A 22,443-nucleotide genomic window follows, 5' to 3' on the forward strand; every position below is an offset into this window, starting at 1 on the left:
AGTTTCTTGTCTGCCCTGGAATATCACTGTTTGGGGAATTCCCCTTGCCTTCAAGCATCCAGGGACTGTCACTCTGTTCTCTGACTCCCAGCAGCCTTCAATGGGATTTACTTCATAGAATTTATGCCCTGCCTGCTCACAAAAAAGATTGGAGGAAACTTCATAGATTGTTTCTTGTGGTTGTGTTAGTTGGCTCTGGCTTAGTACTCCTCTTAAGGCTGGGGCAGATGTGTCCGTCCTGGTTCCATCTGAGACTGTTTCTCCCACCTCCTTTTTAAAATATTTTCAGAGTAGTTTTAGATTTACAGCAAAACTGAGGGGGGAAGGCACAGAGATTTCTCCATATTCCCTGCTCCCACATATGCATCTACTCTCAACACCTCCCACCAGAGTGGTACATTTGTTACCTACACTGACACTTCTTCATTACCCCAAATCCATAGTTTACATTATGGTTTACTCTTGATGTTGTATATCATATGGGTTTGGACAAGAAATGACATATATCCATCATTATGGTGTCATATGGTATCTTCACTGTCCTAAAAATCCTCTGGGCTCTGCCTATTAACCTCCTCCTACATCCCTGGCAACCACTGATCTTTTTACTGTCTCCATAGATTTGGTTTTATCGGAATGTCATATATTTGGAATCATACAGTACATAGTCTTTTCATACTGGCTTTCACCTTGTAATATGCATTTAAGTTTCCTTCATGCCTTTTCATGGCTTGATAGCTCATTTCTTTTTAGCACTGAATAATTTCCATTGTCTGAATGTACTACAGTTTATTTATCCATTTACCCACTGAAGCACATCCTGGTGGCTTCCAAGTTTTGGCAATTATGAATAAAGCTGCCTCCAACATCTGTGCGCAGGTTTTTGTGTGGACGTTAAGTTTTCAACTCCTCTGGGTGGATATCAAAAAGCGTGATTACTGGATCATATGGTAAGAGTATGTTTACTTTTATAAGAAACCACCACGCAGTCTTCCAAAGTAGCTGTACCATTTTGTATTCCTACCAGCAACGAATGAGGTACCTGTTGTTCCACATCCTCATCTGCATTTGATGTTGTCAATGTTATAGATTTTGGCCATTCCAATAGGTGTATAATGGTATTTTGTTGTTTTAATTTGCATTTTCCTGCTGACATATGATGTGGAGCATCAGACTGTCCCCTCTTAGTGGGAAAAAAAATAATTTTAATGTTGTTTTTGTGACCACCCCAAAAGCATTTAGCAGAGTGTTCTGCACAGAGAGGATGTTCCTGTTCAGAAAACATTTGGGGCAAAGATACCAGATCAGGACTGAGGCAGTCTTGACTGCAGTGTTTCTTAGCTACCATCTGTAAAATGGGGTAAGATTCCCAACCTACTTTTCAGGGTTAGCCTGATAATTACAAAAATAAGGTGAATGAAAATGCCTTGTATAAACTGGAAATTGCTATGCAAAAATAACATGTTAGGAAAACAAGTGTTACCGTTTGTTAGTCAAGAAGGAAATAACTCCCACCTCTAGGATCATTCTAGCTTAAACAGCTCCTGTTTCCCATAAATCAAAGTTATTTACTTTCCTGTAAGTCTTCCCTAAAAAGATAAAGGTCTGGATGTTTATAACAGCTTTATTCACTGTCACTAATAATTGGAAACAAATATCATTTAGCTGGTAATTGGCAAAATTGTGGTATATCTATACTCTGGAGTTCTGCTCGGCAATGAAAAAGCACAAATTAGTGTTAAATGCACCAACAATGATGAACTGTAAAAGCATTATGCTAAGTGAAAGAAGCCAGACACAAAAGTCTATGTACTATATTACTCCGTTTTTATGACATTTTGGAAAAGGCGTAATTATTGGGACAGAAAACCCATTGGTGGTCACCAGGAGCTAAGGGTGTGGGAGGGATGGTGACAGAAAGGGCATGAGAGAGCTTTTTCATAATTTTCTTTTTCTTGATTGTGGAGGGGGTTACCTGACTGTATGTGTTCATCCAATTTTATCAAACTGTTTGTGTTTTATTGTATATAAATTACACCTCAATAAATATGACTTTTAAAAAATCACCAGAACTTAAAAATTAAAAAAATAAGGTCTTCTCAAACTGATTGTTCCTGGAAAGCAGGATCCAATCACTTCTCACCCACTAGGAAGAAAGAGTCTGGTGGGGAGAGCCCTGCTGCTGACGAGGGACCCTTCAGAGCCATTTGTATCATTGACCATAGCTGGTTTTGACACTAAGTACTTGGCTCAAAATCTATGAAATTAGCAGGCTCTGGTTGCTTGTACATCTCAACCGTCACAACTTTATTGATGAGAATGGCTACCAGCTGTCACCTCTGCCTCCACCTCTGTGCTCGGTGATTTAGACTTCACGGCCACAGCAAATCAAGCCATGATCCTGCTATGGCTCTTCGTGTTGGGGTTTGAACTCCCAGCCAAATGGCTGTCGCTCAGCTGTTATGCTGCCAATCACCCGTCACCGTGGGTTAAGTATGATATGCACACTGAGATCTTCCAACTCCTTAGACATCTGAAAGGCGACTTGCTTTCCACACCAGCAGGCAGCAAATCTGGGTGATATTTAACTCCTGGATTTTAGAGTTTCTGACTTCATGGAAGAAGATGAGCAGGGGACTTGCTATTTTCCAGAACGAGTTACAGAAGGGCCTCAAACCAGTGAATGGGGAAATGATGTCAGTAGCATACTAAACCATTAAATCTTAACAATGTCGAGGTGAGTGAAAAAATTTCTCTACACAAATGAATCAAGCTCTTGGCATTATGGAGCACAGCTCTTTACAGAAACAACAAAACCACCTGAAACATTTCACATGATATTATTGCTTTTTAACTTTTCCTGTCAGATAAGCAAGACATAAGTTAAGATTTGGAAAATTATTTATTTTTATTTTTTTATTTGAGAGAGAAAGAGAGACAGAGAGCGCGCATGAGTGGCGGAGGGGCAGAGAGAGAAGGTGAGATAGAATCCCAAGCAGGCTCTGCACTCAGCTCCACACAGGGCTCAATCTCAGGACTGTGAGATCCCGACTGGGAGATCATGACCCGAGCCAAAATCAAGAGTCAGACGCTTAACTGACTGAACCACCCAGGCACCATGGAAAATTCTCTGTTATAAATGTTTTATTGTAACTATATTTAAGATTTAACAGGTACTATTTTTTCCTCCAAAAGTGAGAGAAATAGTTTGATCTTTTTGAAGTTATAATATATATGCTCACTTACATAGATGTAGGTATATATACATATATATATATACACACATACAGAGAGAGTACTATACAGACTATTTTTCCCAGTGAAGTTCTTATTTGGGAAGGGAGTACAGAGAGGGAGCTAACATTTCGTGAATATCTACCAGGTACTAGGTACCATGCAAGATGCTTTGCATATATTATTTGTAATCATCTTCACAACAGTCCTGAGAATTAGGCCTTAATGAGTCCCATTTTATAGGTGAGGAAACTAAGGCTCAGAAGTTAAGTACTTTTCCCCAAACCATATAACAAATTATGGCATAGCTGGGAATTAAAGTCAATTGCTTTTGTTTGCTTGATTTTCTTAATTGTTTTTTGTAACATTTATTCATCTTTGAGAGACAGAGTGTGAGTGGGGGAGGAGCAAAGAGAGACGGAGACACAGAGTCTGAAGCAGGTTCCAGGCTCTGAGCTGTCAGCACAGAGCCCAACGCGGGACTTGAACTCACTGACTGCAAGATCATGACCTGAGCTGCAGTTGGACGCTTAACCGACTGAGCCACCCAGGTGCCCTGTTTGCTTGATTTTCTTTCCTTTTTCTTAAAATTTGAGTATAGTGGAATTACAATGTTACAGAAGTTTCAGGTGTACAACACAGTGATTCAACATCTCTATACATTACGCTATGCTCACCGCAACTATAGCTACCATCTGTTACCATAAAACATTATTATAATACCATCAACTATATTACCTGTGCTATACCTTTTATTCCCATGACTTAATCATTCTACACCTAAAAGCCCACTCCCCTTCACCCATTTGGCCCATCTCCCTATACCCCTTCCCTCTGGCAACCATCAGTTTGTTCTCTGTATTTAAAGGCTGATTCTACTTTTTATTTACTCATTTGTTTTGTTTTTTTAGATTCCACATATGAGTGAAATCATGTGGTATTTGTCTTTCTCAGTCTGACTTGTTTCTCTTAGCATAATACTCTCTAGGTCCATCTGTCTTGTTGCAAATGGCAAGATTGACACTTAGGTTGCTTCTATATCTTGGCTATTATAAATAATGCTGCAGTAAACATAGGGGTGCATATACCTTTTTGAGTTAGTGTTTTCACTTTATTTGGGAAAATACACAGTAGTGGAATTATCGGATCATATGGTATTTCTGTTTTTAATTTTTTGAGGAAATTCCATACTGTTTTCCATAGTGGCTACACCAATTACATTCCCACCAACACTGTACCAGAGTTCCTTTTCCTTCACGTACTTCATCAACACTTATTATTTCTTGTCTTCTTGATTTTAGCCATTCTGACAGGTGTGAGGTGATATCTCATTGTGCTTTTGATTTGCATTTCCCTGATGATTAGTGATGTTGAGCATCTTTTTATATGTCTATTGGCCATCAGCATGTCTTCTTTCCATTGAGGTCCTCTGCCCATTTTTAAATCAGATTTTTGGGGTTTTTTGGTTAAAGTCAATTGTTTTGATTCCAAAGTCCGCTTGCTTAGGTTGGTATATAGAGCTCTTCCAAAAGCTGGTACCCTATGTCCATGTGCCATATCCAAGATGGAAACCAATCGTAGAGTGTGGTCTACTGAAAAGGGAACTGGGTGAGGACTCAGAAGAGGGCTTTGATGCCAATTCTTAAGCTCAAATAACACATAAGGGGAGACAACTTATTTAAATTCCCTGTGCTTCTGTTTCATCTGTTAAAGGGAAAAACAAAATTTGCCTTTCTACACACAGGAGTCTTTTGAGGAAAAGAAGCCCAATCACTCTTGCCATAGCAGTTCATTTTTTCCCCTAATGTTTCTTTACTATTAGGTGGATATAGCCTAAATAACTATGATTCCATAGAATAAAGGCAACCTGAGTGTGTTATTGATCATGATCATGTTGCTTCACTCAAGGTTGAGGTGGTAAAGATGCCATTTTGGGCAGCACCTCTTTTTAGCCAGATTCTGCAGCTCTATATGAGGTCCAGCATGGAAAAGATGATTCAAAATTGAAGCACTCATGGACTTCCTCTGAAATTTTAACCTTGAGTCCTGCTGGTACAGATGCACCAAAGGTTCACCTTGAGCACAGTTCTGTGCCACATCAACATGATATCAGGTATTAGCAGACCTCGAGTCCACATTGGCTTTGCAGTGTCCTCTCTGTGCATTAGGTGAATAGCACCCTGCCCTGTGGGCATTATATTCAAACACGAACATTTGATTTCATAGCAAAGGACGTTCCTTTGCGTCCCAAGTCATTTCATGGTAAGAATTCTACTGTTTGTGCCCAAGTGAGGTTTGGCAGAGGCCATTTCTTAACAGAAACCTTGAGGCTGCAGGTCAGGCCTTCTCTCTGCTATATACCACTTCCTCTAAGCCAAGCTTCAGGGGAGCTCCATATGTCCTGTCCTGTATGTCGTACATGTCTCTGAACATGTCTTGTTCATAAACAACGCACATTTTCCCAAGTAAAGCACAATACTGGTCCCCACAAACATTTTCCCCCTCCAAAATGTTAAGCCTATAGCTGTCAGAAATTAGTCCCAACTTTTTTACCTACAAAGTTAGAGAAACCCAGGCCGTGTGCAGATGGACTGGGCAAGATCCCTTGCATAAACCTGAAGGTATTCTGTCTTCTGTTAAACAAAGGTTTAGAAGGCAGTGGAGCTAGTGTGCACCTCATAGCTCATCTCAAGCCTGGATACACCAGTTAACACTTTCCTCTGGATGTTGCTTTACTCTCGAATGGATAGGACCTAAAACACCAGGAAAGGAGAGGTAGCTGGTTCCTTCCCAATGGACAGGAAGAGTTTGGAAGCTGTCTTCCTCACATTTTGAGGAGGCAAGTGTGTGTGTGAAATAATCAGGAATCTAAGAGACAGAAATGGAATGAGTCAAGAAACAATGGAATAGAGATACAATGGCAAACAGCAATGAAAGGAGAGGAATGAAAGAGGTTGTGCTTGTTTTCCTTTTGTTAGTTCAAAGTGGGCCTTTTCCTTCAATGGTACATTCACTTGACCTTCCTCTACTGTTTGGCTTGTGATCAACAATCTGCTTACACACAGCTCTGTAAGAATGAAAAAATATCTTCTGTGATCATTTTTACCTTCAAGAAACATGGGTTATTTCAATGTAAATCCTCAGCTATATTTTATAATGATTTTGGCTCATTGTATTACACTGAAGTTTTACAGAATTTCCTCCCAAAATGTGTTGGCATAATATAGAGTACCTGATTTATACAAACATCATCTCTCTAGGGGACAGGATATTTTATAGCCCTCTGTATCAGAGAATGAAAATTTGATGCTCCAAATCAAATCCCATCATTCACCATGGTAGCTCCAGCATAAAGTAGATACTTAACAAATAGTGAAGGAAGAAAGAAATTTCCAAATTTAAAATATAATTGTCCTGCACACCTAGGGATATTTCCAGAAATCTAGTTCTAGGAAATTACTACAACCACCCAGTCACTGCCAATTCACCAACAGTGCTAAAGGAACCAACCTTTTAAAGTTAGAAAAGGCTAGGAGGAGGCCTTACTCCCAGAGAGGTTTAAAAGTTCAAGCAGCTTTAAATACTAAAAATTTGGTTTTGTTATGAAGTAGGGTCAAGTTTCTAAAAGTAGTTAAACAGGTTCTGATAGGCTGCTATCTGGAAATGTATCTGAGTGTGCTGGAACCTATCTGGACATGATGCCTGCTTTCCCTTCTGGAAGCAGCATTTAAAGCAACTCTCATTGGCCGGTATCATATGATGCACCCAGCAGTTCCAGCTGAATCCAGTTTAAAATGCCTGTTCATGGGCATCTGGATGGCTCAGGGGGTTAAGCATTCCACTCTTGATTTTGGCTTGGGTCATGAGCTCACAGTTCATGATATGAAGTTCTGCATCAGGCTCTGTGCTAAGGGTGCAGAGCCTGCTTGGGATTCTCTCTGCCCCTCCCCAACTGGCATGTCTTCTCTCTCTCTCTCTCTCTCTCTCTCTCTCTCTCTCTCTCTCTTTCTCAAAAATAAATAAACTTTAAAAAATAAAATAAAATGCCTGTTCACAGGCTCAAGGAAACCTAAGTCTTGCCAGAGTCACAGCTGATGCTCCAAAAAGCATTCTCCCCAAAAAAGCATCAGAAGGAGAAATGGCTATCGTTTATCTGTGTTGTTGGAAGGGCCAGGGAGGAGAGTAAGTAGGAAGCTGATCAGAGGACACAGAGAAAGGGAAAACAATTTCCACTGCACTGAAGCAATTAGATGAAAATATGCTGTAAACCAATGGGCTCTTCCTGCTTCTGGGGGTTGGGAGGACAACTGGAGTGGGGGCTGGAAGAGCCTACTCTTTCCGGAGACATTCTTTGAAATTCTGCTCCCAGCCCCTCCGGCTCCACTGTCACCTACTTGAGGCATTTCCCCTCCAAGATGGGAGGCCCACCACTTTGCTCTCATTTAAAAAACAGATCTTGAATTAGAGGAGGAATTTTAAGGCCAATGTTTTCAAAAACTTAAAGAATGAAATATTGTAGACCTTTTATGAATCGCCTGCAAGTTATGTGTTTTGATACAATTTACTGAGGAATGTGTGCATTTTTATTTGACTAAATCTAGTTATATCCACTTTCTGACACTTAAGGGTTCATTAAAAAAATAATAGATTAGTAAGGGAATGACACATAACTGTTACTTTTTACTTAGAATATCCCATCTCTCTGAAAACTAATATGTTTTCAATCTTACCTGATCTAAAAAGTATGTAATCTTAAATTTTTTGGTGTTTAAAAGAATGTTTTCCATTGGCAAGAGCCTATTATTAGCATTAACTAATAAAAACACACGAAACATGCCATTTCTCACTAAGATGATATTCAAAGTTGCTCCCCACCCCAGCAAAAAAAAAAAAAAAAAAAAAAGGGAAAATGACACACTATACTTTTGCTTGGGATCCCTAGCTCTCTCTCCTCCAGATTCCTCACATCTCATAAAGGCCCTTTATTGCTGGTGCAATGTTATACACTTAGGAAATGGATGAGTATGTACCTAGGGTATTTTTTTCCGTTTGTTTTCTCTTCCAGCATTTGATCACTGGCTGGTGAACTGTTTGGGCCCACAGAGATCTCTAGACCACCAGCTCATGTATTTGAAAGGCATCTGTTTATTTTGAAAATGCAAATGTGGCCTACCTCAAAGACTGACAGGCAAGAAATGACCCACTGAGCAAGGGGAGAGGTTTCCAATCTGGAGCCCTGTCCCTCCCTCTACCATACCGAGATCACTCGCTGTCAAAACCACTTAAACAAGCTCCGGGAATCTGAGTGAAGGGCCCACAATTAAAATGAACAGACTCGTGTGTGTGTGTGTGTGTGTGTGTGTGTGTGTGTATCCCCTTCCCTCCTTCCCTCTCTCTCTTTCAAGAATTAGCCAGGCAGATCATTTCTCACCTAGTTTAAAGTAATGATGAGGTCAGTTACAAAACGACGCTGTACCTTTGAAATGGTGGCTCCTAGACTGAGGGCTTCCTGGAGGAGGGCCCTATAACAGGGACACTGGCCTCTTAGTAGCAGCCCAGTCCTGGGGACGGATTCCCAGAGAAAGCCCAGGAAGGTTAATACCCCGACTTTGATCTCTGTCAAGGCATACCAGCAAGAATTAATTTACATTTCAGATGAAAAAGGTTGACAGCATGAAAAGGCATCTTGTTTCTGGTATGTGAATGTGCCGTAATAGATCGGGAATTCTGAAAGGAAGTTCTGAGGAAGCTAAAGGGATAAGCTGTGCGGCTGCTTTTATTGGGAAGGAGATGAAAGGCAAACAAATTTCAATATGCGCTGGTCTGTAGCAACATGTAGGCCAAATGCTTCCTAAATTTCAAGGGCTGCTCTTTTAAAAATATATAACATATCTTAGCAACACTACCCACAAAAAAATGCTATGGGCCAGAACTTGAAATACAAAGAAACGCATTGCATAGAATCTAAATTTCCAATGAAATGATTTGTTGAAAAAAAAATTAGAGAATAAGTTTCAAAAACAATCAGAATGGCTGTCTATGATAACATCTCTAAGTCACTTCCTGCAGGCTTCACAAGTAAGGGAAGCACTATGTCTGGGGCTTGTTCTGCCCAGAAATATTCTCGTGGGGTGAAGAAGAGCTTGTAATGAGAAGGTTATGCTTTGAGAAGAACACACCCCAAAACAGAGAAGTTAGAAGGAGGTGGCTTTGCTTTTTAGATCAACACAACCATGGCTTCCCATATAAAGATACGGAAAACATTCTCAAGTAAAAGTAATCTGCCAATAAAACTGCAAATGCTGTTACCCTCCCCAGGCATCTTTTCTGCTAACACAAAACCAGCACCTTGATTCCTGTGTTGGCTGAAGGGCAAAGGGACTCTGCCTGCTTTTGCTCTGGCTGCCACATGACTTCTAAGAGGGAGGGGTGGCTTGAGTACCACTCTCAACATCCTCATGTCTGCCAAAGTCCCTGGAGACTCCCGATGCCACCTGATAAGGAGGAACACTCGTTGCCAGGCTAAAAAATGGGGTGATTGCAAAGCTTTAAAAAAACAGAAGTACCTTAAAGAGATGTGTTCTCTCTGGTTCCACCAAACAAGATTATCCTTCCATGGTACCTACTGCACTGGTGCTCTACTGGAACAACGCAATCATGACTGACCTGATCCGGTGATGAAGCAAACCTGTCTGTGTTTTCATGCAGCCCTTACTTGGCAATAACAGAGTGCAAACAGGGAAGCCCGTAAAGATCGTTTTCAGAGAGGGAAAATTTGCTTTATGATCCTACACACTGGACTCAGTGGATCAACAATATATAACCCAAAGTTTATATTTTAAAACATATGTTGGGCTTTGGGCCAAACTGCAGGATCTGAAATCAGTCCAGGAGACTTTGGGGGGTGGGGTGGAGAGGGGTGTGTGTGGTGTGGTGAGTGGAGGTGGGCAATAGGGAACAAATGCACTTTGAGTTGTTTTTCTTAAGCTGCAACTACAATTGCATCCTTCTTCCTGAACTCTTTGAAGTTGTAGAGCTTAAAACTCCTAGGGGATGGTGTTAAAAGCTACACATTTGCATTTAAATGATGCCCCCTTCTTTCCAAATATTTTGGTTCTGAATGAAGATGTCTGGCCTCTACAGTGGCCTAAGAGAGTTCTGACAAGCGTTCCTGGAGTCAGGCTCTGGGCAGGACCATCTCAAAAAGATTGCAGCTGTTTTACTAAGGAGTTTGCTTCAAGGCAACAGTATCTGAAACCCTATCCTTTGAGCTTGTGGAGTCCACTGGACTAGCCCCTGCTCTCTCATTCTGTCTCCACTGTCAGAGCTCCAGGCATGCTGGAGCATACTTCTTCCAGAGCCTCCTTTAGATTATAGAGCTTCAAATGATGAAGGGAACCCAGCCTGGAAGCCACCACGGATATTGCCATTTGCAGAAGAACAGAGCCATCCAGGAGCCAGGGACAGGTCAGACGAGCCAGGAAGCAGAGCTCAGAGCACTCATGCATCCAGGCCAAGTTGAGCCACAGCTTACCCCAGGGTGGGGGTGGGGGTGGTGCAGAGGACCACCCTAGTCACAAACAGGCCAGGGTGTGGGAAATTCCATTTGCTGGGAAAGTCCCTGAGCTATTCTTATCTCTGTGATGCTGAAAGATGGGCCTTGCATATAATCAGAGAAATTCCAAGGTAATTAGACACCTTCCAGACTTAACCAGACTTTAGCCAGTGCTCTCCTTTCACAGACGACGGACATGTGACTCCAAGAAGGAAAGGAATTTGTTCAGCTGGCAGTATGTAAAGTTGACTGTGTCCAATCTGCCTGTGTTCAAATGCTGACTCTGCTCCTGACTAGCCATGTGACTATGGACACGTTACTTCACTTCTCTGTGCTGCAGGTCCCCTCTCTATAAACCAGGACTTACTTGGAGCATCTTTCCACAAGTATGCAGTAAGTGCTCACTGTCAGCCTTGCTATCATCACGCAGGGGGTGTGTCAGAACAAGGACTAGAACCCCCACTAGGACTTTACCTTCTATTCCGGTGCTCTTGAATTATTAACCTTTCAGCTTTCCTAAACTCATATGAACTTAATCACAGAATATTTTCAAGTGGACGCTATGAAAATGATGTTTTAATTACCTGCTTGAATAGGAACCGCAGACTCACTCCTTCTGTTGCTTATTTTCTTAAATTTCCTCCGAGCATCATATCCTCTCCAGGCTAAAAATATAAAACCATGTGCTAGGAATGACATTAATTTAAGAACGTGCCAGAGAATTGATATAAGCTGTTTTCCCTCCAATCTATTACCCCTCTTCTCCTCCCTCCTGCTTTCTCCCTGAACAAAATGAGCAGAGATACGTGAGCGATGATGGGGGAAGAGAGGCCTCTCTGTACTCTTAGCTCGGCTTCCAAGATGCTTCTCAGAAGGAGTTATTTTTGTTCCAGCAGTGAGTTTCCAGAACACTGGAATCTACTTATGAATCATTGGGACCTCCATCCCAGCTGAGGTGGTTCCCTGTCATTCCAACCCACAGAGGAAGCTCCATTTTCAGGACTTGGGGTAGGGTGGTTTGTTGAGATGGTGGGGAAGAACTGAACAGCCTGCCCTGCCCAATTTTTTTTTACTGGGGAGGAAGGTATGAACATCAATTTGAAGGAGTGAAAAATAACGATGGGAGTCAAGGAGGATAATTAGTAGCATGACACGTGTGTTTGGGGAGAGTGAACCATGTGCTAAGAGCAGTGCTTCGAGAGAAGAAAATAGACGGTAGAAAGGCAAAAGGCAAAAGAAATGGATGAGGATAAGAGAAAGAGAAAAGAAACCTCTGGGGATGTGCTGAGTCCTGTAGAAAGAGGACTGGGGCATTCAGCTGCCCGCCAGAAGCATGACCACTTCGCCGTTTTGTCCCTCCCGTTAGCATCACAGCCTTCGGTGTTGCTCAGTGTGGTCGTGAAGTCCAGAGTGAACGACATGATTCTGGGTTATGAGGGCACAAGGGAAACTGTCCACTATGTACAAGATCTGACGCTTTCATAACCACTCAGCAACAGCACAGGAGCTCAGATGCTGTTTGTAACACAAATGACACACACGTGTGGAAAGAGACACTGGATGGGCTGGGCGTAGGGGAGAGCCGAGCAATTTGTTCCCTAGGTTTATAAGCTTTGTCTGGGCTAGAAAAGCCTTTGGGAAATGGCGTTAGTGATTCTGATGTTGAGAACTTGGTGATGGGCCTGAGGTGTGTATTACACATCAGTCATCTGGGAGAAGGGGCACATGTCCGTACAATCTGGGTTTTACCTCTTCCCACTTCACACTGCCTCTATCTTGCACTTATCACGGTGTGTTGTGACGTCTGTTTGCTTATGTGGAGGTCGGAGACCACGGTAGTCTTGCTCATGGCTAGATTCCCAGCATCTAGCCCAGGGACTGGTCTGCAATAGGCACTCAATAAATATTTGCTGAAGCAAGGAAGAAAGGAAAGAAGAAGGGAAGGGAAGGTAGGAGGAAGAGAAGAAGCCACTGAGAAAAGCAACAGGCGAGTGGCCTGAGTGCTTGATGAAATGCCAAGATTCAGGACCATTTATTTACCTGACTGGATGGCAATGGCCCCCTTCTCTCTCTTCTCTCTGACTCTTCTGTATCTCCTGGCTCCAAGCCACCCCTTGGCATATGCCTGCAGCACAACCACTCTGCCTATGACTTCTCGTAGCAGCAAATTCAACTGCTCAACATGGTAATATTTGAGAAAAACCTGAAATGAGATATTACTTTTAGCATTAAATATGCGTTCCCGAACAGATATCCAGTCTACTCCAGAGTATTCTTAATAAAAATATTAAAACCATTATCTAAATAAGTTTACAGTGACGTGTTTTATGCCAGTATTACTGACTGCTTAGGAGCAAACACAACTCCCCTTCTAAGGTTGAGCCAATTATTGGTTATTGACGTGAACAAACAATGAGGTTAATGGGGTTTAGGAGATTCCAAATGTTCTCCAAAAGTGCCTTATAACTGCCAGGAGTTCTATATTCTCAATTTGACTTCTACTATCTGTCTCTACAGCCCTTGATGGAGGCACTAACCAACAGAACTGACCCATGGCCAGCAGTGGAAGTTTGGGAGAAGGACGTACAGGACCCACGGTGATCTAATTCCTGCTGAGGAGCAACCGTGTTGTCATCAACACTCAGGCTACCACTGGCTTTGTAGGACAATTCAGAATGGGTCATAAAAACCTGGGATAAAGCGACAGGATGTTCCAGATGAAAAGCTATACACAATGGGACTACTACTCAGGGTATACAGTAAAAAACACAGCAAGAGTCTAATGAAAAATGGACAAAACTGTAAAAGATACTTTTTATTGTCATTAATAAGATTTGTGTATTTCCATGAGGTGCTGGGATAAACAGCATTTAAATTAGAGGGACATTTTAAAATGAGCTCAAAGTTCTCATTCTAGAAATGTTAAATGGTTCTCTCAAATTACATGCAGAACAGGAGGCAAACCCTCCTCTTCTTGTCCAGAGGTCCTAGGACCACTCCTGACCCAAGACCAGCGAAGACCACTGTTAGGCTGGGGTCTTGCCTGCTAAGCTACACAATGTACACAGCCGGTCATATCACTGACAACAGACAAAGGTATACAGTAGAGCATCACAGGTGACAATGTGAACAATAAAGAAAGAACTACCTTTGTTTTTCCCAGCACCCAGTGATCTAATCTGGACTTTTCCAAGATAGCAACACAGCTCTCTTTGCTAGCAACAGGTGTTTCATGTGCTTTGAATGCCAAGTAATAATATCTACAAAATAAAAGAGTAAAATAAAACATTTTTAGTTATCATTTGATACAGTATTGGACCTACTGTCCAATAATAGCATACTAGGTAGTGAGAGGTATACAACTTATACGTATTAACTTAGCTCTTACTTGCTTTTAAATTTTCTGCTACATGTATTTCCCTTTTAATATTGCTTTATAATTCATATTCAGTGGAATACTTGGCATCTTTTGCATGTAAAATCAAAGTATCTAATCCATTAAGAAAACTGAAATTCAGACAGCTCTTCTAGGGAAAGTCATCATTTTAAACGTTAGCATTATTACAATATAATTTGTAATCCCACTGTATAAATTCTGACTCTATCTTGAAATGTTCCCTCTGAAGCTATTTGTAGATAGCAAAAATGAAGTAGCCTAATACTATTGAATTGGTCCACTGAGCCACATGTCTCTCTCAAAATACAGAGTAGGCATATTTTTTGATATAATCACCAAAACCACATTTGTCTTCCTAAAAAACTCATTTTAACAAACTTCCATACTTTCTGGTTGGATTCAAAGAACACCCACAAAAGGGTTTTTCCCCCTCTCCTTTTTTCTCCCCATCAAAATACACACACACACACACACACACACACACACACACACACACACACACATATTTTATTCTTTTAGAACACTTTACCTTAGTTTTTCTCTAAAAATTTTCCAGGGATCTTTCCTCTGCTCTTTGCTGCCATCTATAATTAAATTCAACCCCTTGGAAGTTTAATTTCCTTGTCAAAGGAGTTTCCTGCCATTCCTCAGACAAGGTTGATCTGTTATTTTGGAATTACTATACTTTTAAATATAGAGCTGTTTTTACTTTTTAAGAAAAATTGCCCCAATACAAAATATGACCCTTCCTCTTGCCAAATATTCCACATCTTTCTGTTTATGGAAAAATAAACATACCTGATTAGCACTTGAGTCATTTAACTTTATCTTTGTGCTACAAGACTGTTTTACAAGTTAGGATATAATGTTGAATTTGCTGGAAACATTTGCATTCAGAGATCCTGGGAATGTTTCCAAGGCTCTGAGTCTGTGTTTCTACCATCGGGAAGGAGGGGCAGTGCTCTCAAAGAACCCCTGAATGATGGCCAGGACTATGCTAGGTCATTTAGCCAAGCCCAGGAACCTGCTCATAGATGACATCTTGTGGGGCCAAGTGGGAGGAGGGACAGCTGGGAATCAGGATTAGGGCTATCAGGGCAGTTCATGGCATTAGCACATTAGCCTCAGTTTCTTTAGGACTATAGTTTCAGTCTTGGCTTCTCTGACCTGGCTCTAGCCAAAGCAAAATGTTTGTGTCCTGGAGTACACGGGGATGATGGGAACAGATGGCAAATCTATATGGGTGAATGTTTGGGGAAAGCTGAAATACAAATAGCATGAGGTATGTAAGTCAGTGGTAAAACAAGGATTTCCTACACTCTTTCCATTAGGCCTGGCCATTTATAACACAAACAACCCTGGCTTTAATCAACCCAGGGTTAATACTATTAACGACGAAGTATTTAAAGAGAATCTAATGAATGATCAGTCCCGTGTGAGATATGGGAAGAATGTAAGGTATGTTCCAGCTCTCCAATCAAGGATTTATACTTGTTTTCCAGGCATCTATAGATGGTCCTTAGCAGTTTCTAATTTTTAAATAGGCAGAATGAATCCTGAACTAGCATAAATATTAGAACTCAGCTTTGATTTCTGGTCCTTCAACCCAATCTCTTAATTTATTATGATGCTAATATTCATATTTGGCTTAGTTCAGAAAGAGATGGGTAACAGTACTACAAAGAAGTGAAAGTTTCAAAAAAAATACTAAAAAAACCATGTAAGTGAGATGTCTGTAATAATCAGGTCAGATAAGTACAATGTGTATTTCCTCCATGGAATAATTCTGGATTCTGGTAGGTACCATGGTAAAGAAGCACTCTGGCGGAGCTCCTGTGTGCTTCCATATAAGGACAAAACAGAAAGTCACCAATATAAAAGATCTGTCAGCAAGAGGGGTCTTTTTTGGGAAGATCTATTCCAGACCCCCTTCCCGAAGCAGTTGGATGAATTAAATGAACAGGGGATATGCAATCGCAAAATAGTAAGTATAAAGGTCCTAAGGGTCTGGGTACTTGAGAGCATTGCAAAGACCAGTTCTGCCCTGAGCTGCCTCTTGTAGGTAGAATTTACCTCTCAGATTGGAGTCTGAACACTGAATTAAGAGTAAGAAGATCTCTGTTGGGTAACTGTAAATCACTTCTCTGTACCTGAATTCCCACAGGTGGGAATGGGAAGCAGATAAGTGGTTCTAAATTCTTTTTGGGGGCAGGAATCTATGAAAATCTGGAGAAAGGTATTCATATTCCTTCTCAAGAAAATGTTCTTAACGCATTGCATATAAAGTCAAAAGGTACACATAGCTCCTGTTGGACCTCCAAAGACTAAAGAGCCCTTTCCTGCTTTAGAACTCTATGGAAAGTCTTCCCAAGGTCTCATCTCATTAAAACATATAAGCTGTTAAAACAGTAAATATCCAGTTGAAAAATATTTCTTCTCAAATATGTTATCTAGTTTTCTGCCTAAAATGGTATATGGAATGAAGACTCTTCAAGGAAGAGTTTTTAAATGTAACAGGCTAAGCAGTTTGTCAAGTATTAGTAAAAGTAACAGGCAATTAGAGATACAGCCTCCTGCATTTAAATTATAGAATCATAAACTGGAAGTATCTGTAAGATACTAGGACATATTAGTTTTCTATTGCTAGACAACAAATTACTCCAAAATTTAATGCCTTAAAACAGACATTTGTCATCATATGTTTTGTAAGCATTTGGAATTTAGGAGCAGCTTACCTGGGCAATTCTGGCCCAGGGTCTCTCATAAATTACAGTTGAGATGTCAGCCATGGCTGCAGTCATCTAAAGACCTGCCTAGGGCCACATGATTTATTTTCAAGATGGTGCACTCACATGGCTGATGGTAGAAAGCCTCAGTTCCCTACTGGCTGTTGGCAGGAGGCCTTGGTTCCCTGCCACATGGGCCTCTTCAGAGGACAGTCTGAGTATCTTTATAACATAGAAGATGGTTTCCCTCAGAAGCAGGGATCCCAGGGAGAAAGAGAGAGAGAGAGAGGGAGAGAGAGCGCACTAGTGAACGGGAGGGAACCCATAACGCCTTTAATGACCAAGGCCTAGAAGTGACATACCATCACTTATTTCATCTTCTATGCACTAGAAACAAGTCATGTAAATCCAGACCAAATTCAATGAGAGAAAAATTAAGTTCTACCTCCTGAAGGGAGGAGTATCAAGTAATTTGTGAACATGTTTTTAAACCATCACAAAGAGTCTCTCTAGATCATTAAATATCTTACTGACACAGAAAACTGTTCTTGGTGAGATGAAATGACTTGTCCAAGAGGACATCAAGTAAATGACAAAGGCTAAGATTATTATTTAAATCTCTAAACTACCATGTAATTGATTTAAAAAAAAAAAAAAGCAATATGAATCCAGCTAATAAAGCTAGGTTTTTTAAAAATATTTTTTTTATTTGTATTTATTTTTTGAGAGAAAGAGCATGAGCAGGGAAAGGGCAGAAAGAGAGGAGGACAGAGGATCTGAAACGGGCTCTGTGCTAACAGTCTGATAGCAGCAAGCCTGACATGGGGCTTGAACTCACAAACCGTAAGATCACAACCTGAGCCAAAGTCTGATGCTCAGACTGAGCCACTCAGATGCCCCTAAAGTTGTTTCTAATGTAAGAGAGAGAAACAAAAAAGAGTAAAAGTAATATCATTTCTCACCAGAACATACTGACAAATTTGCCTACATAAAAATGAAAATTTTCTATAGATATAAAAAAAGAAAACTTGGGAAGAATTGGTCTTCTTTAGTTTGTCTATCTAGGTACAATGGTTTTTTTCATACTATAATCATGCTCTCTACAGAGCTATCTCCAACAAAAGTTATTGTTAGGAATGTAGGTGTATCCGCCACCAAATCAACGGTAGTGCATTTCTTAGGCTGACCTCCAAAGCCTATTTAACCTATTTAATTTGAATAGTACCTTTGAGGCAAATGGGGGCTTTTATTTTTCTTCATTTCTCCTTTCTTATACTCTTCAGTACAGGTTGATAAAGTCTTTGGTAAGACAGAGTAAAGAAACAGAGACTATTAAAGTTGTCCTATGAGAATTGGTCCATCTCAGTAAGAGGAAGGCATTTTAGTTTTGTTTGTGTTCCACTTAGGAAAGTGTGAGAGACTTATGTCTAAGAAACTGTAATGACCAAACACTGTCCTTCCAGGGTGGAGCCAGGAACAAAGCCTATAAAATCCCTAAGAACTTCTAGGCTTCCCTCAGAGGAAGCAGGACCCTCCAGGAGGGGGACTAAGGGTACTATAAAGAGGGAGTGAAGATGAAAAGTGTCCCTGGACTTCATTCAAGATGAGCTCTGGGTCTACTAAAAGAAACCTTAATTGCAAAGAAAAGAAAAGAAATATTTAGAAATTTTGGAGTTTTTGAAAGTTCCAAATCAGCTGCCAGTAAGGCTATTTTCTTTCTTATAAAGAGCTAGACTTGAACTCTTCCAGACACAATGCAGGCAGAACTGACAGCTTACATCTGACCAATCATATTTCAAAGCCTACCACCACGTGTTGGAGACACCAAGGCCCTAGAGTATGTAGGACAGAGTACTAGTCGAGAGCTACATCTGGACATCCGCGGAAGGCCTCTCAGGTATTCAGCAGAGTAAGTGATTAGCACCTGCATGGGAAGAAACTACTCAAGGCTGGGCAAAGAACCATCTAAGAAGACTAGAGGGAATAGTGCCCGATGCTTACAGAGGGCTGAGAATAGTGCCTGTTTCTACCAGCCAGACTGATCAACCTCATAATTCATAGGACAATGGATAGAGGACTCAGTAGTGTCTTGCTTCAGAAGTGGCGAAATATTAGTGCTAAACACAGCTCTGCTTTACCTAAGAGATCTTAAAACAAGATCCAGGAGTCTGGGTGGCTCTTGGTTAAGTGTCCGACTTCAGCTCAGGTCATGATCTCACAGCTCAAGAGTTCAAGTCCCATGTCAGGCTCTGTGCTGTCAGCTCAGAGCCTGGAGCCTGCTTCAGAATTTGTGTCTCCCTCTGTCCCTGTCCCTCCCCTGCTCACGTACTCTCTCTCTCTCAAAAATAAACATTTAAAAAAAAAAAGATCCAATAGGCTGAAACTGTTTCCAAGTATAGGCATACCTCAGAGATACTATGGGTTCAGTTTCAGATTGCTGCAATAAAGTGACTATCTCAAAAAAAAGTGAGTCAAATCAACTTTTTGGTTTCCCAGTTCATATGAAAGTGATAGACCATTATTATGTGGTCTATTGAGTATATAATAGCATTATGTTGTAAAAAATACATACCTTAATTTAAAATACTTTATTGCTAAGAAATGTTAACCATCATCTGAGCCTTCAATGAGCTGTGATCACTGATCACAGATAACCTTAACAAATATAATAATAATGAAAAATTTGAAACATTGTGAGAATTACCAAAATGTGACACAGTGACACAAAGTGAGCAAATGCTGTTGGAATGGTGCCAATAAACTTAAACTTGATGCAGGGTTGCCACAAACCTTCAACTTGTAAAAAATGCAGTATCTTTTACTGCAGAAGCGCAATAAAGTAAATTGCAAAAAAACAAAGTATGCCTGTAATTTAACTTCATCCCAGAACAAAGCACAAAGATTTTCATAGGGATACAAAAATATCCAGCACCCCAAAAGATAAAAGGACAATGTCTGGTATCCAGTCAAAAATTATCAGGCACGCAGGAAAATACGACCCATAATGAGGAAAAAGTCAACTAACTGAAACGGATCCAGAAGTAACACAGATAATAAAATTAACAGGGAAGAACATTAAAACACTTATTTTAACTGTATTCCACATGTTCAAAAAGTTAAATGGAGATGCAGAGATACAAAAAAGACCCAACCAGAATTTTTAGAAATGAAAACTATAATGTCTGAAATTAAAAAAAAAAAAAAAAATACACACACAGAACAGAATTAGCAGCAATTCACACACTGCAGGAAAAAAAAAGGTTACTAAACTTGAAGACACGACAATAGAAACTATACAAAATGAAACACAGAAGAAAAAAAATAATTAAAAAAATAAAAGTGCATTCACGAACTGTAGGACAACTTCAAGTGGCCTTATACATGAAACTGGAGTTCTGAAGAGGAGAAAAAAGAAGGGTACAGAAAAAATATTTGAAAAAATTATGGCCAAAAATTTTCCAAATTTGAAGAAAACTAGAAACTAACAGATCTAAGTCCAAGCACACACACAAAACAACTTGAAGAAAATTACACCAAAGGATATTATAATCAAATTGTTCAAAACACAGTCATAAAGGGAAAAATCTTAAAAGCAACCAAAGAAAAAAGATATGTTAGATACATAGGAACAAAGATAAATATGCCATTAGAGTCCTCAACAGAAACAATGAAAGTGAGAGGACAATGGAGAAAATCTTTAAAGAATCAAAAGAAAAGAATTCTATATTCAGTGAAATTATCTTTCAAAAACAAAGCAAAATAAAGAATTTTTCAGGCATACAAAAGCTGAAAGAAGTCATCACCAGATGATCTGCATTATAAGAAATGTTAAATGAAGTCCTGTATGAAGAAAATAATACCAAATGGAAATATGGATCTATATAAAAAAATGAAGAGTGCCAGAAGATAACTATGTTGTTAAATATTGAAGAGATTTTTTTCTTATTATTAAATCTTTTGAAAATATACTTAACTGTTAAACAAAGTTAATAATATATTATGAAGTTTAAAACATATGGGTAAGTGTAACTTATGACTGACAACATAACATAAACAGCACAAATATAACAAGAGCATAAAGGCCAGGAGGAGGGACAGTGAAGTAAACTATTATTCTAATTCTATTCTATACTATATATTCTATACACAAAACTATTTGTGAAGTGATATAATACTGCCTGAAGTAGGTTAGCATAAGTTAAAGATGTATATTATAAATCAGAAAACAACCCCCAAAATAATAAAAGACCAGCAGTTAATAGGTGAACAAAGAAGATAAAATGAAATCATATAAAATACTCGATAAATCCAAAAGAACTAGAAGAAGGGAACAGAGAACACAGGAGACAAATGTGTCTGAGAAACAAATAGCAAAATGATAGATTGGACCTAGCCAAACAAATGTTAAGTGTAAATGGTCAAAACAACATAATTTAAAGGCAGAAATTCTCAGACGGAATAAAAAACCAAAGTGTAACTATATGCTGCTTACAAAAAAGGCACAAATATAAAGACACAAGTAAAAGTAAAAAAGAAAGATATACCATGTTAACAAACACTCATCAAGTTAAAACTATAGTAATTGACTATATTACAATATCAAACAAAGTAGATTTCAGAGCAAAAAAATATTACCAAGGATAAAGATATTTATTTCACAGTGATAAAAAGGTCAATCCATCAAAAGAATTTAAGAGACCTAAGCATGTTTGCACCTAATACATGAAGCTAAAACTAATTTGCAAGGAGAAATAGACAAATCCACAATTATCCTTAGGGAGTTCAATACCCTCCCCAATAATTGTTAGAACAAGTAGGCAAAAAACAAAACAAAACAAAAAAAAAAAACCAACATCAAGGAATCAGAAAGAGTGAACAACCAACTTGGCCTACTGGAAATGTCTATAACATTCCAGCCAACAAGAACAGAATATATATTCTTTTCAACTGCATGTAGAAACATTTACCACAATAGGACAAATCTGGGCCATAAAACATGACTTAATAAATGAAGTGCTCAAGTCACACAAAACATGCTCTCTGATCACAGTAGAATTAAATTAAAAATCAACAACAGGAAGATATCTGGAAAATCCCCAAATACTTACGAACAGACTTTTTAATAGTCCATAGGTCAAAGAAGAAATCAAAAGAGAAATTAAAAAGTATTCTTCATCAAATGAAAATGAAAACAATCTCTCAAAACTTATGGGAAACTGCTAAAGTAGTACTTGAAAAATTATATCATCAAACACCTATAATAGAAAAAAAGAACATTCTCTCAAATGCATGACCTTAGCCTCCACCATAAATTAGACAAAGAGCAAATTAAGCCCAAAGTAAGCAGAAGAAAAGACACAATAAATATCAAAGTGAAAGAATCAATGAAACAGAAAATAGACAATGAATTAAACTAAAAGCAGTTCTTGGAGAAGGTTAATAAAATTGGTAAACCTCTAGCTATACAGATCAGGGCAGGGGGGCGGGGAGAAAACAAAGAAGATATAAATTATATAATATCACATAATTTA

The 22,443-nt window shown here is 39.5% G+C and overlaps 1 protein-coding gene across 1 annotated transcript in view; it reads right to left on the bottom strand.

Annotated features, from left to right (window-relative positions):
* LOC132671134 (myosin-IIIb) overlaps window positions 1–22,443 on the bottom strand; it is a 208,344-nt gene that overhangs the window by 123,677 nt on the left and 62,224 nt on the right. Inside the window, exons 9-11 of the mRNA XM_060621590.3 lie at window positions 13,938–14,049; window positions 12,830–12,992; window positions 11,374–11,454 (exon numbers count right to left, since the gene is read on the bottom strand). Of these exons, the coding sequence (XP_060477573.2) occupies window positions 11,374–11,454; window positions 12,830–12,992; window positions 13,938–14,049 (356 nt within the window). The remainder of the gene's footprint in view (window positions 1–11,373; window positions 11,455–12,829; window positions 12,993–13,937; window positions 14,050–22,443) is intronic.

This window comes from Panthera onca, chromosome C1 (genome assembly GCF_046562875.1).
Source record: "Panthera onca isolate mPanOnc1 chromosome C1, mPanOnc1 haplotype 2, whole genome shotgun sequence".
Lineage (NCBI taxonomy): Eukaryota > Metazoa > Chordata > Mammalia > Carnivora > Felidae > Panthera > Panthera onca.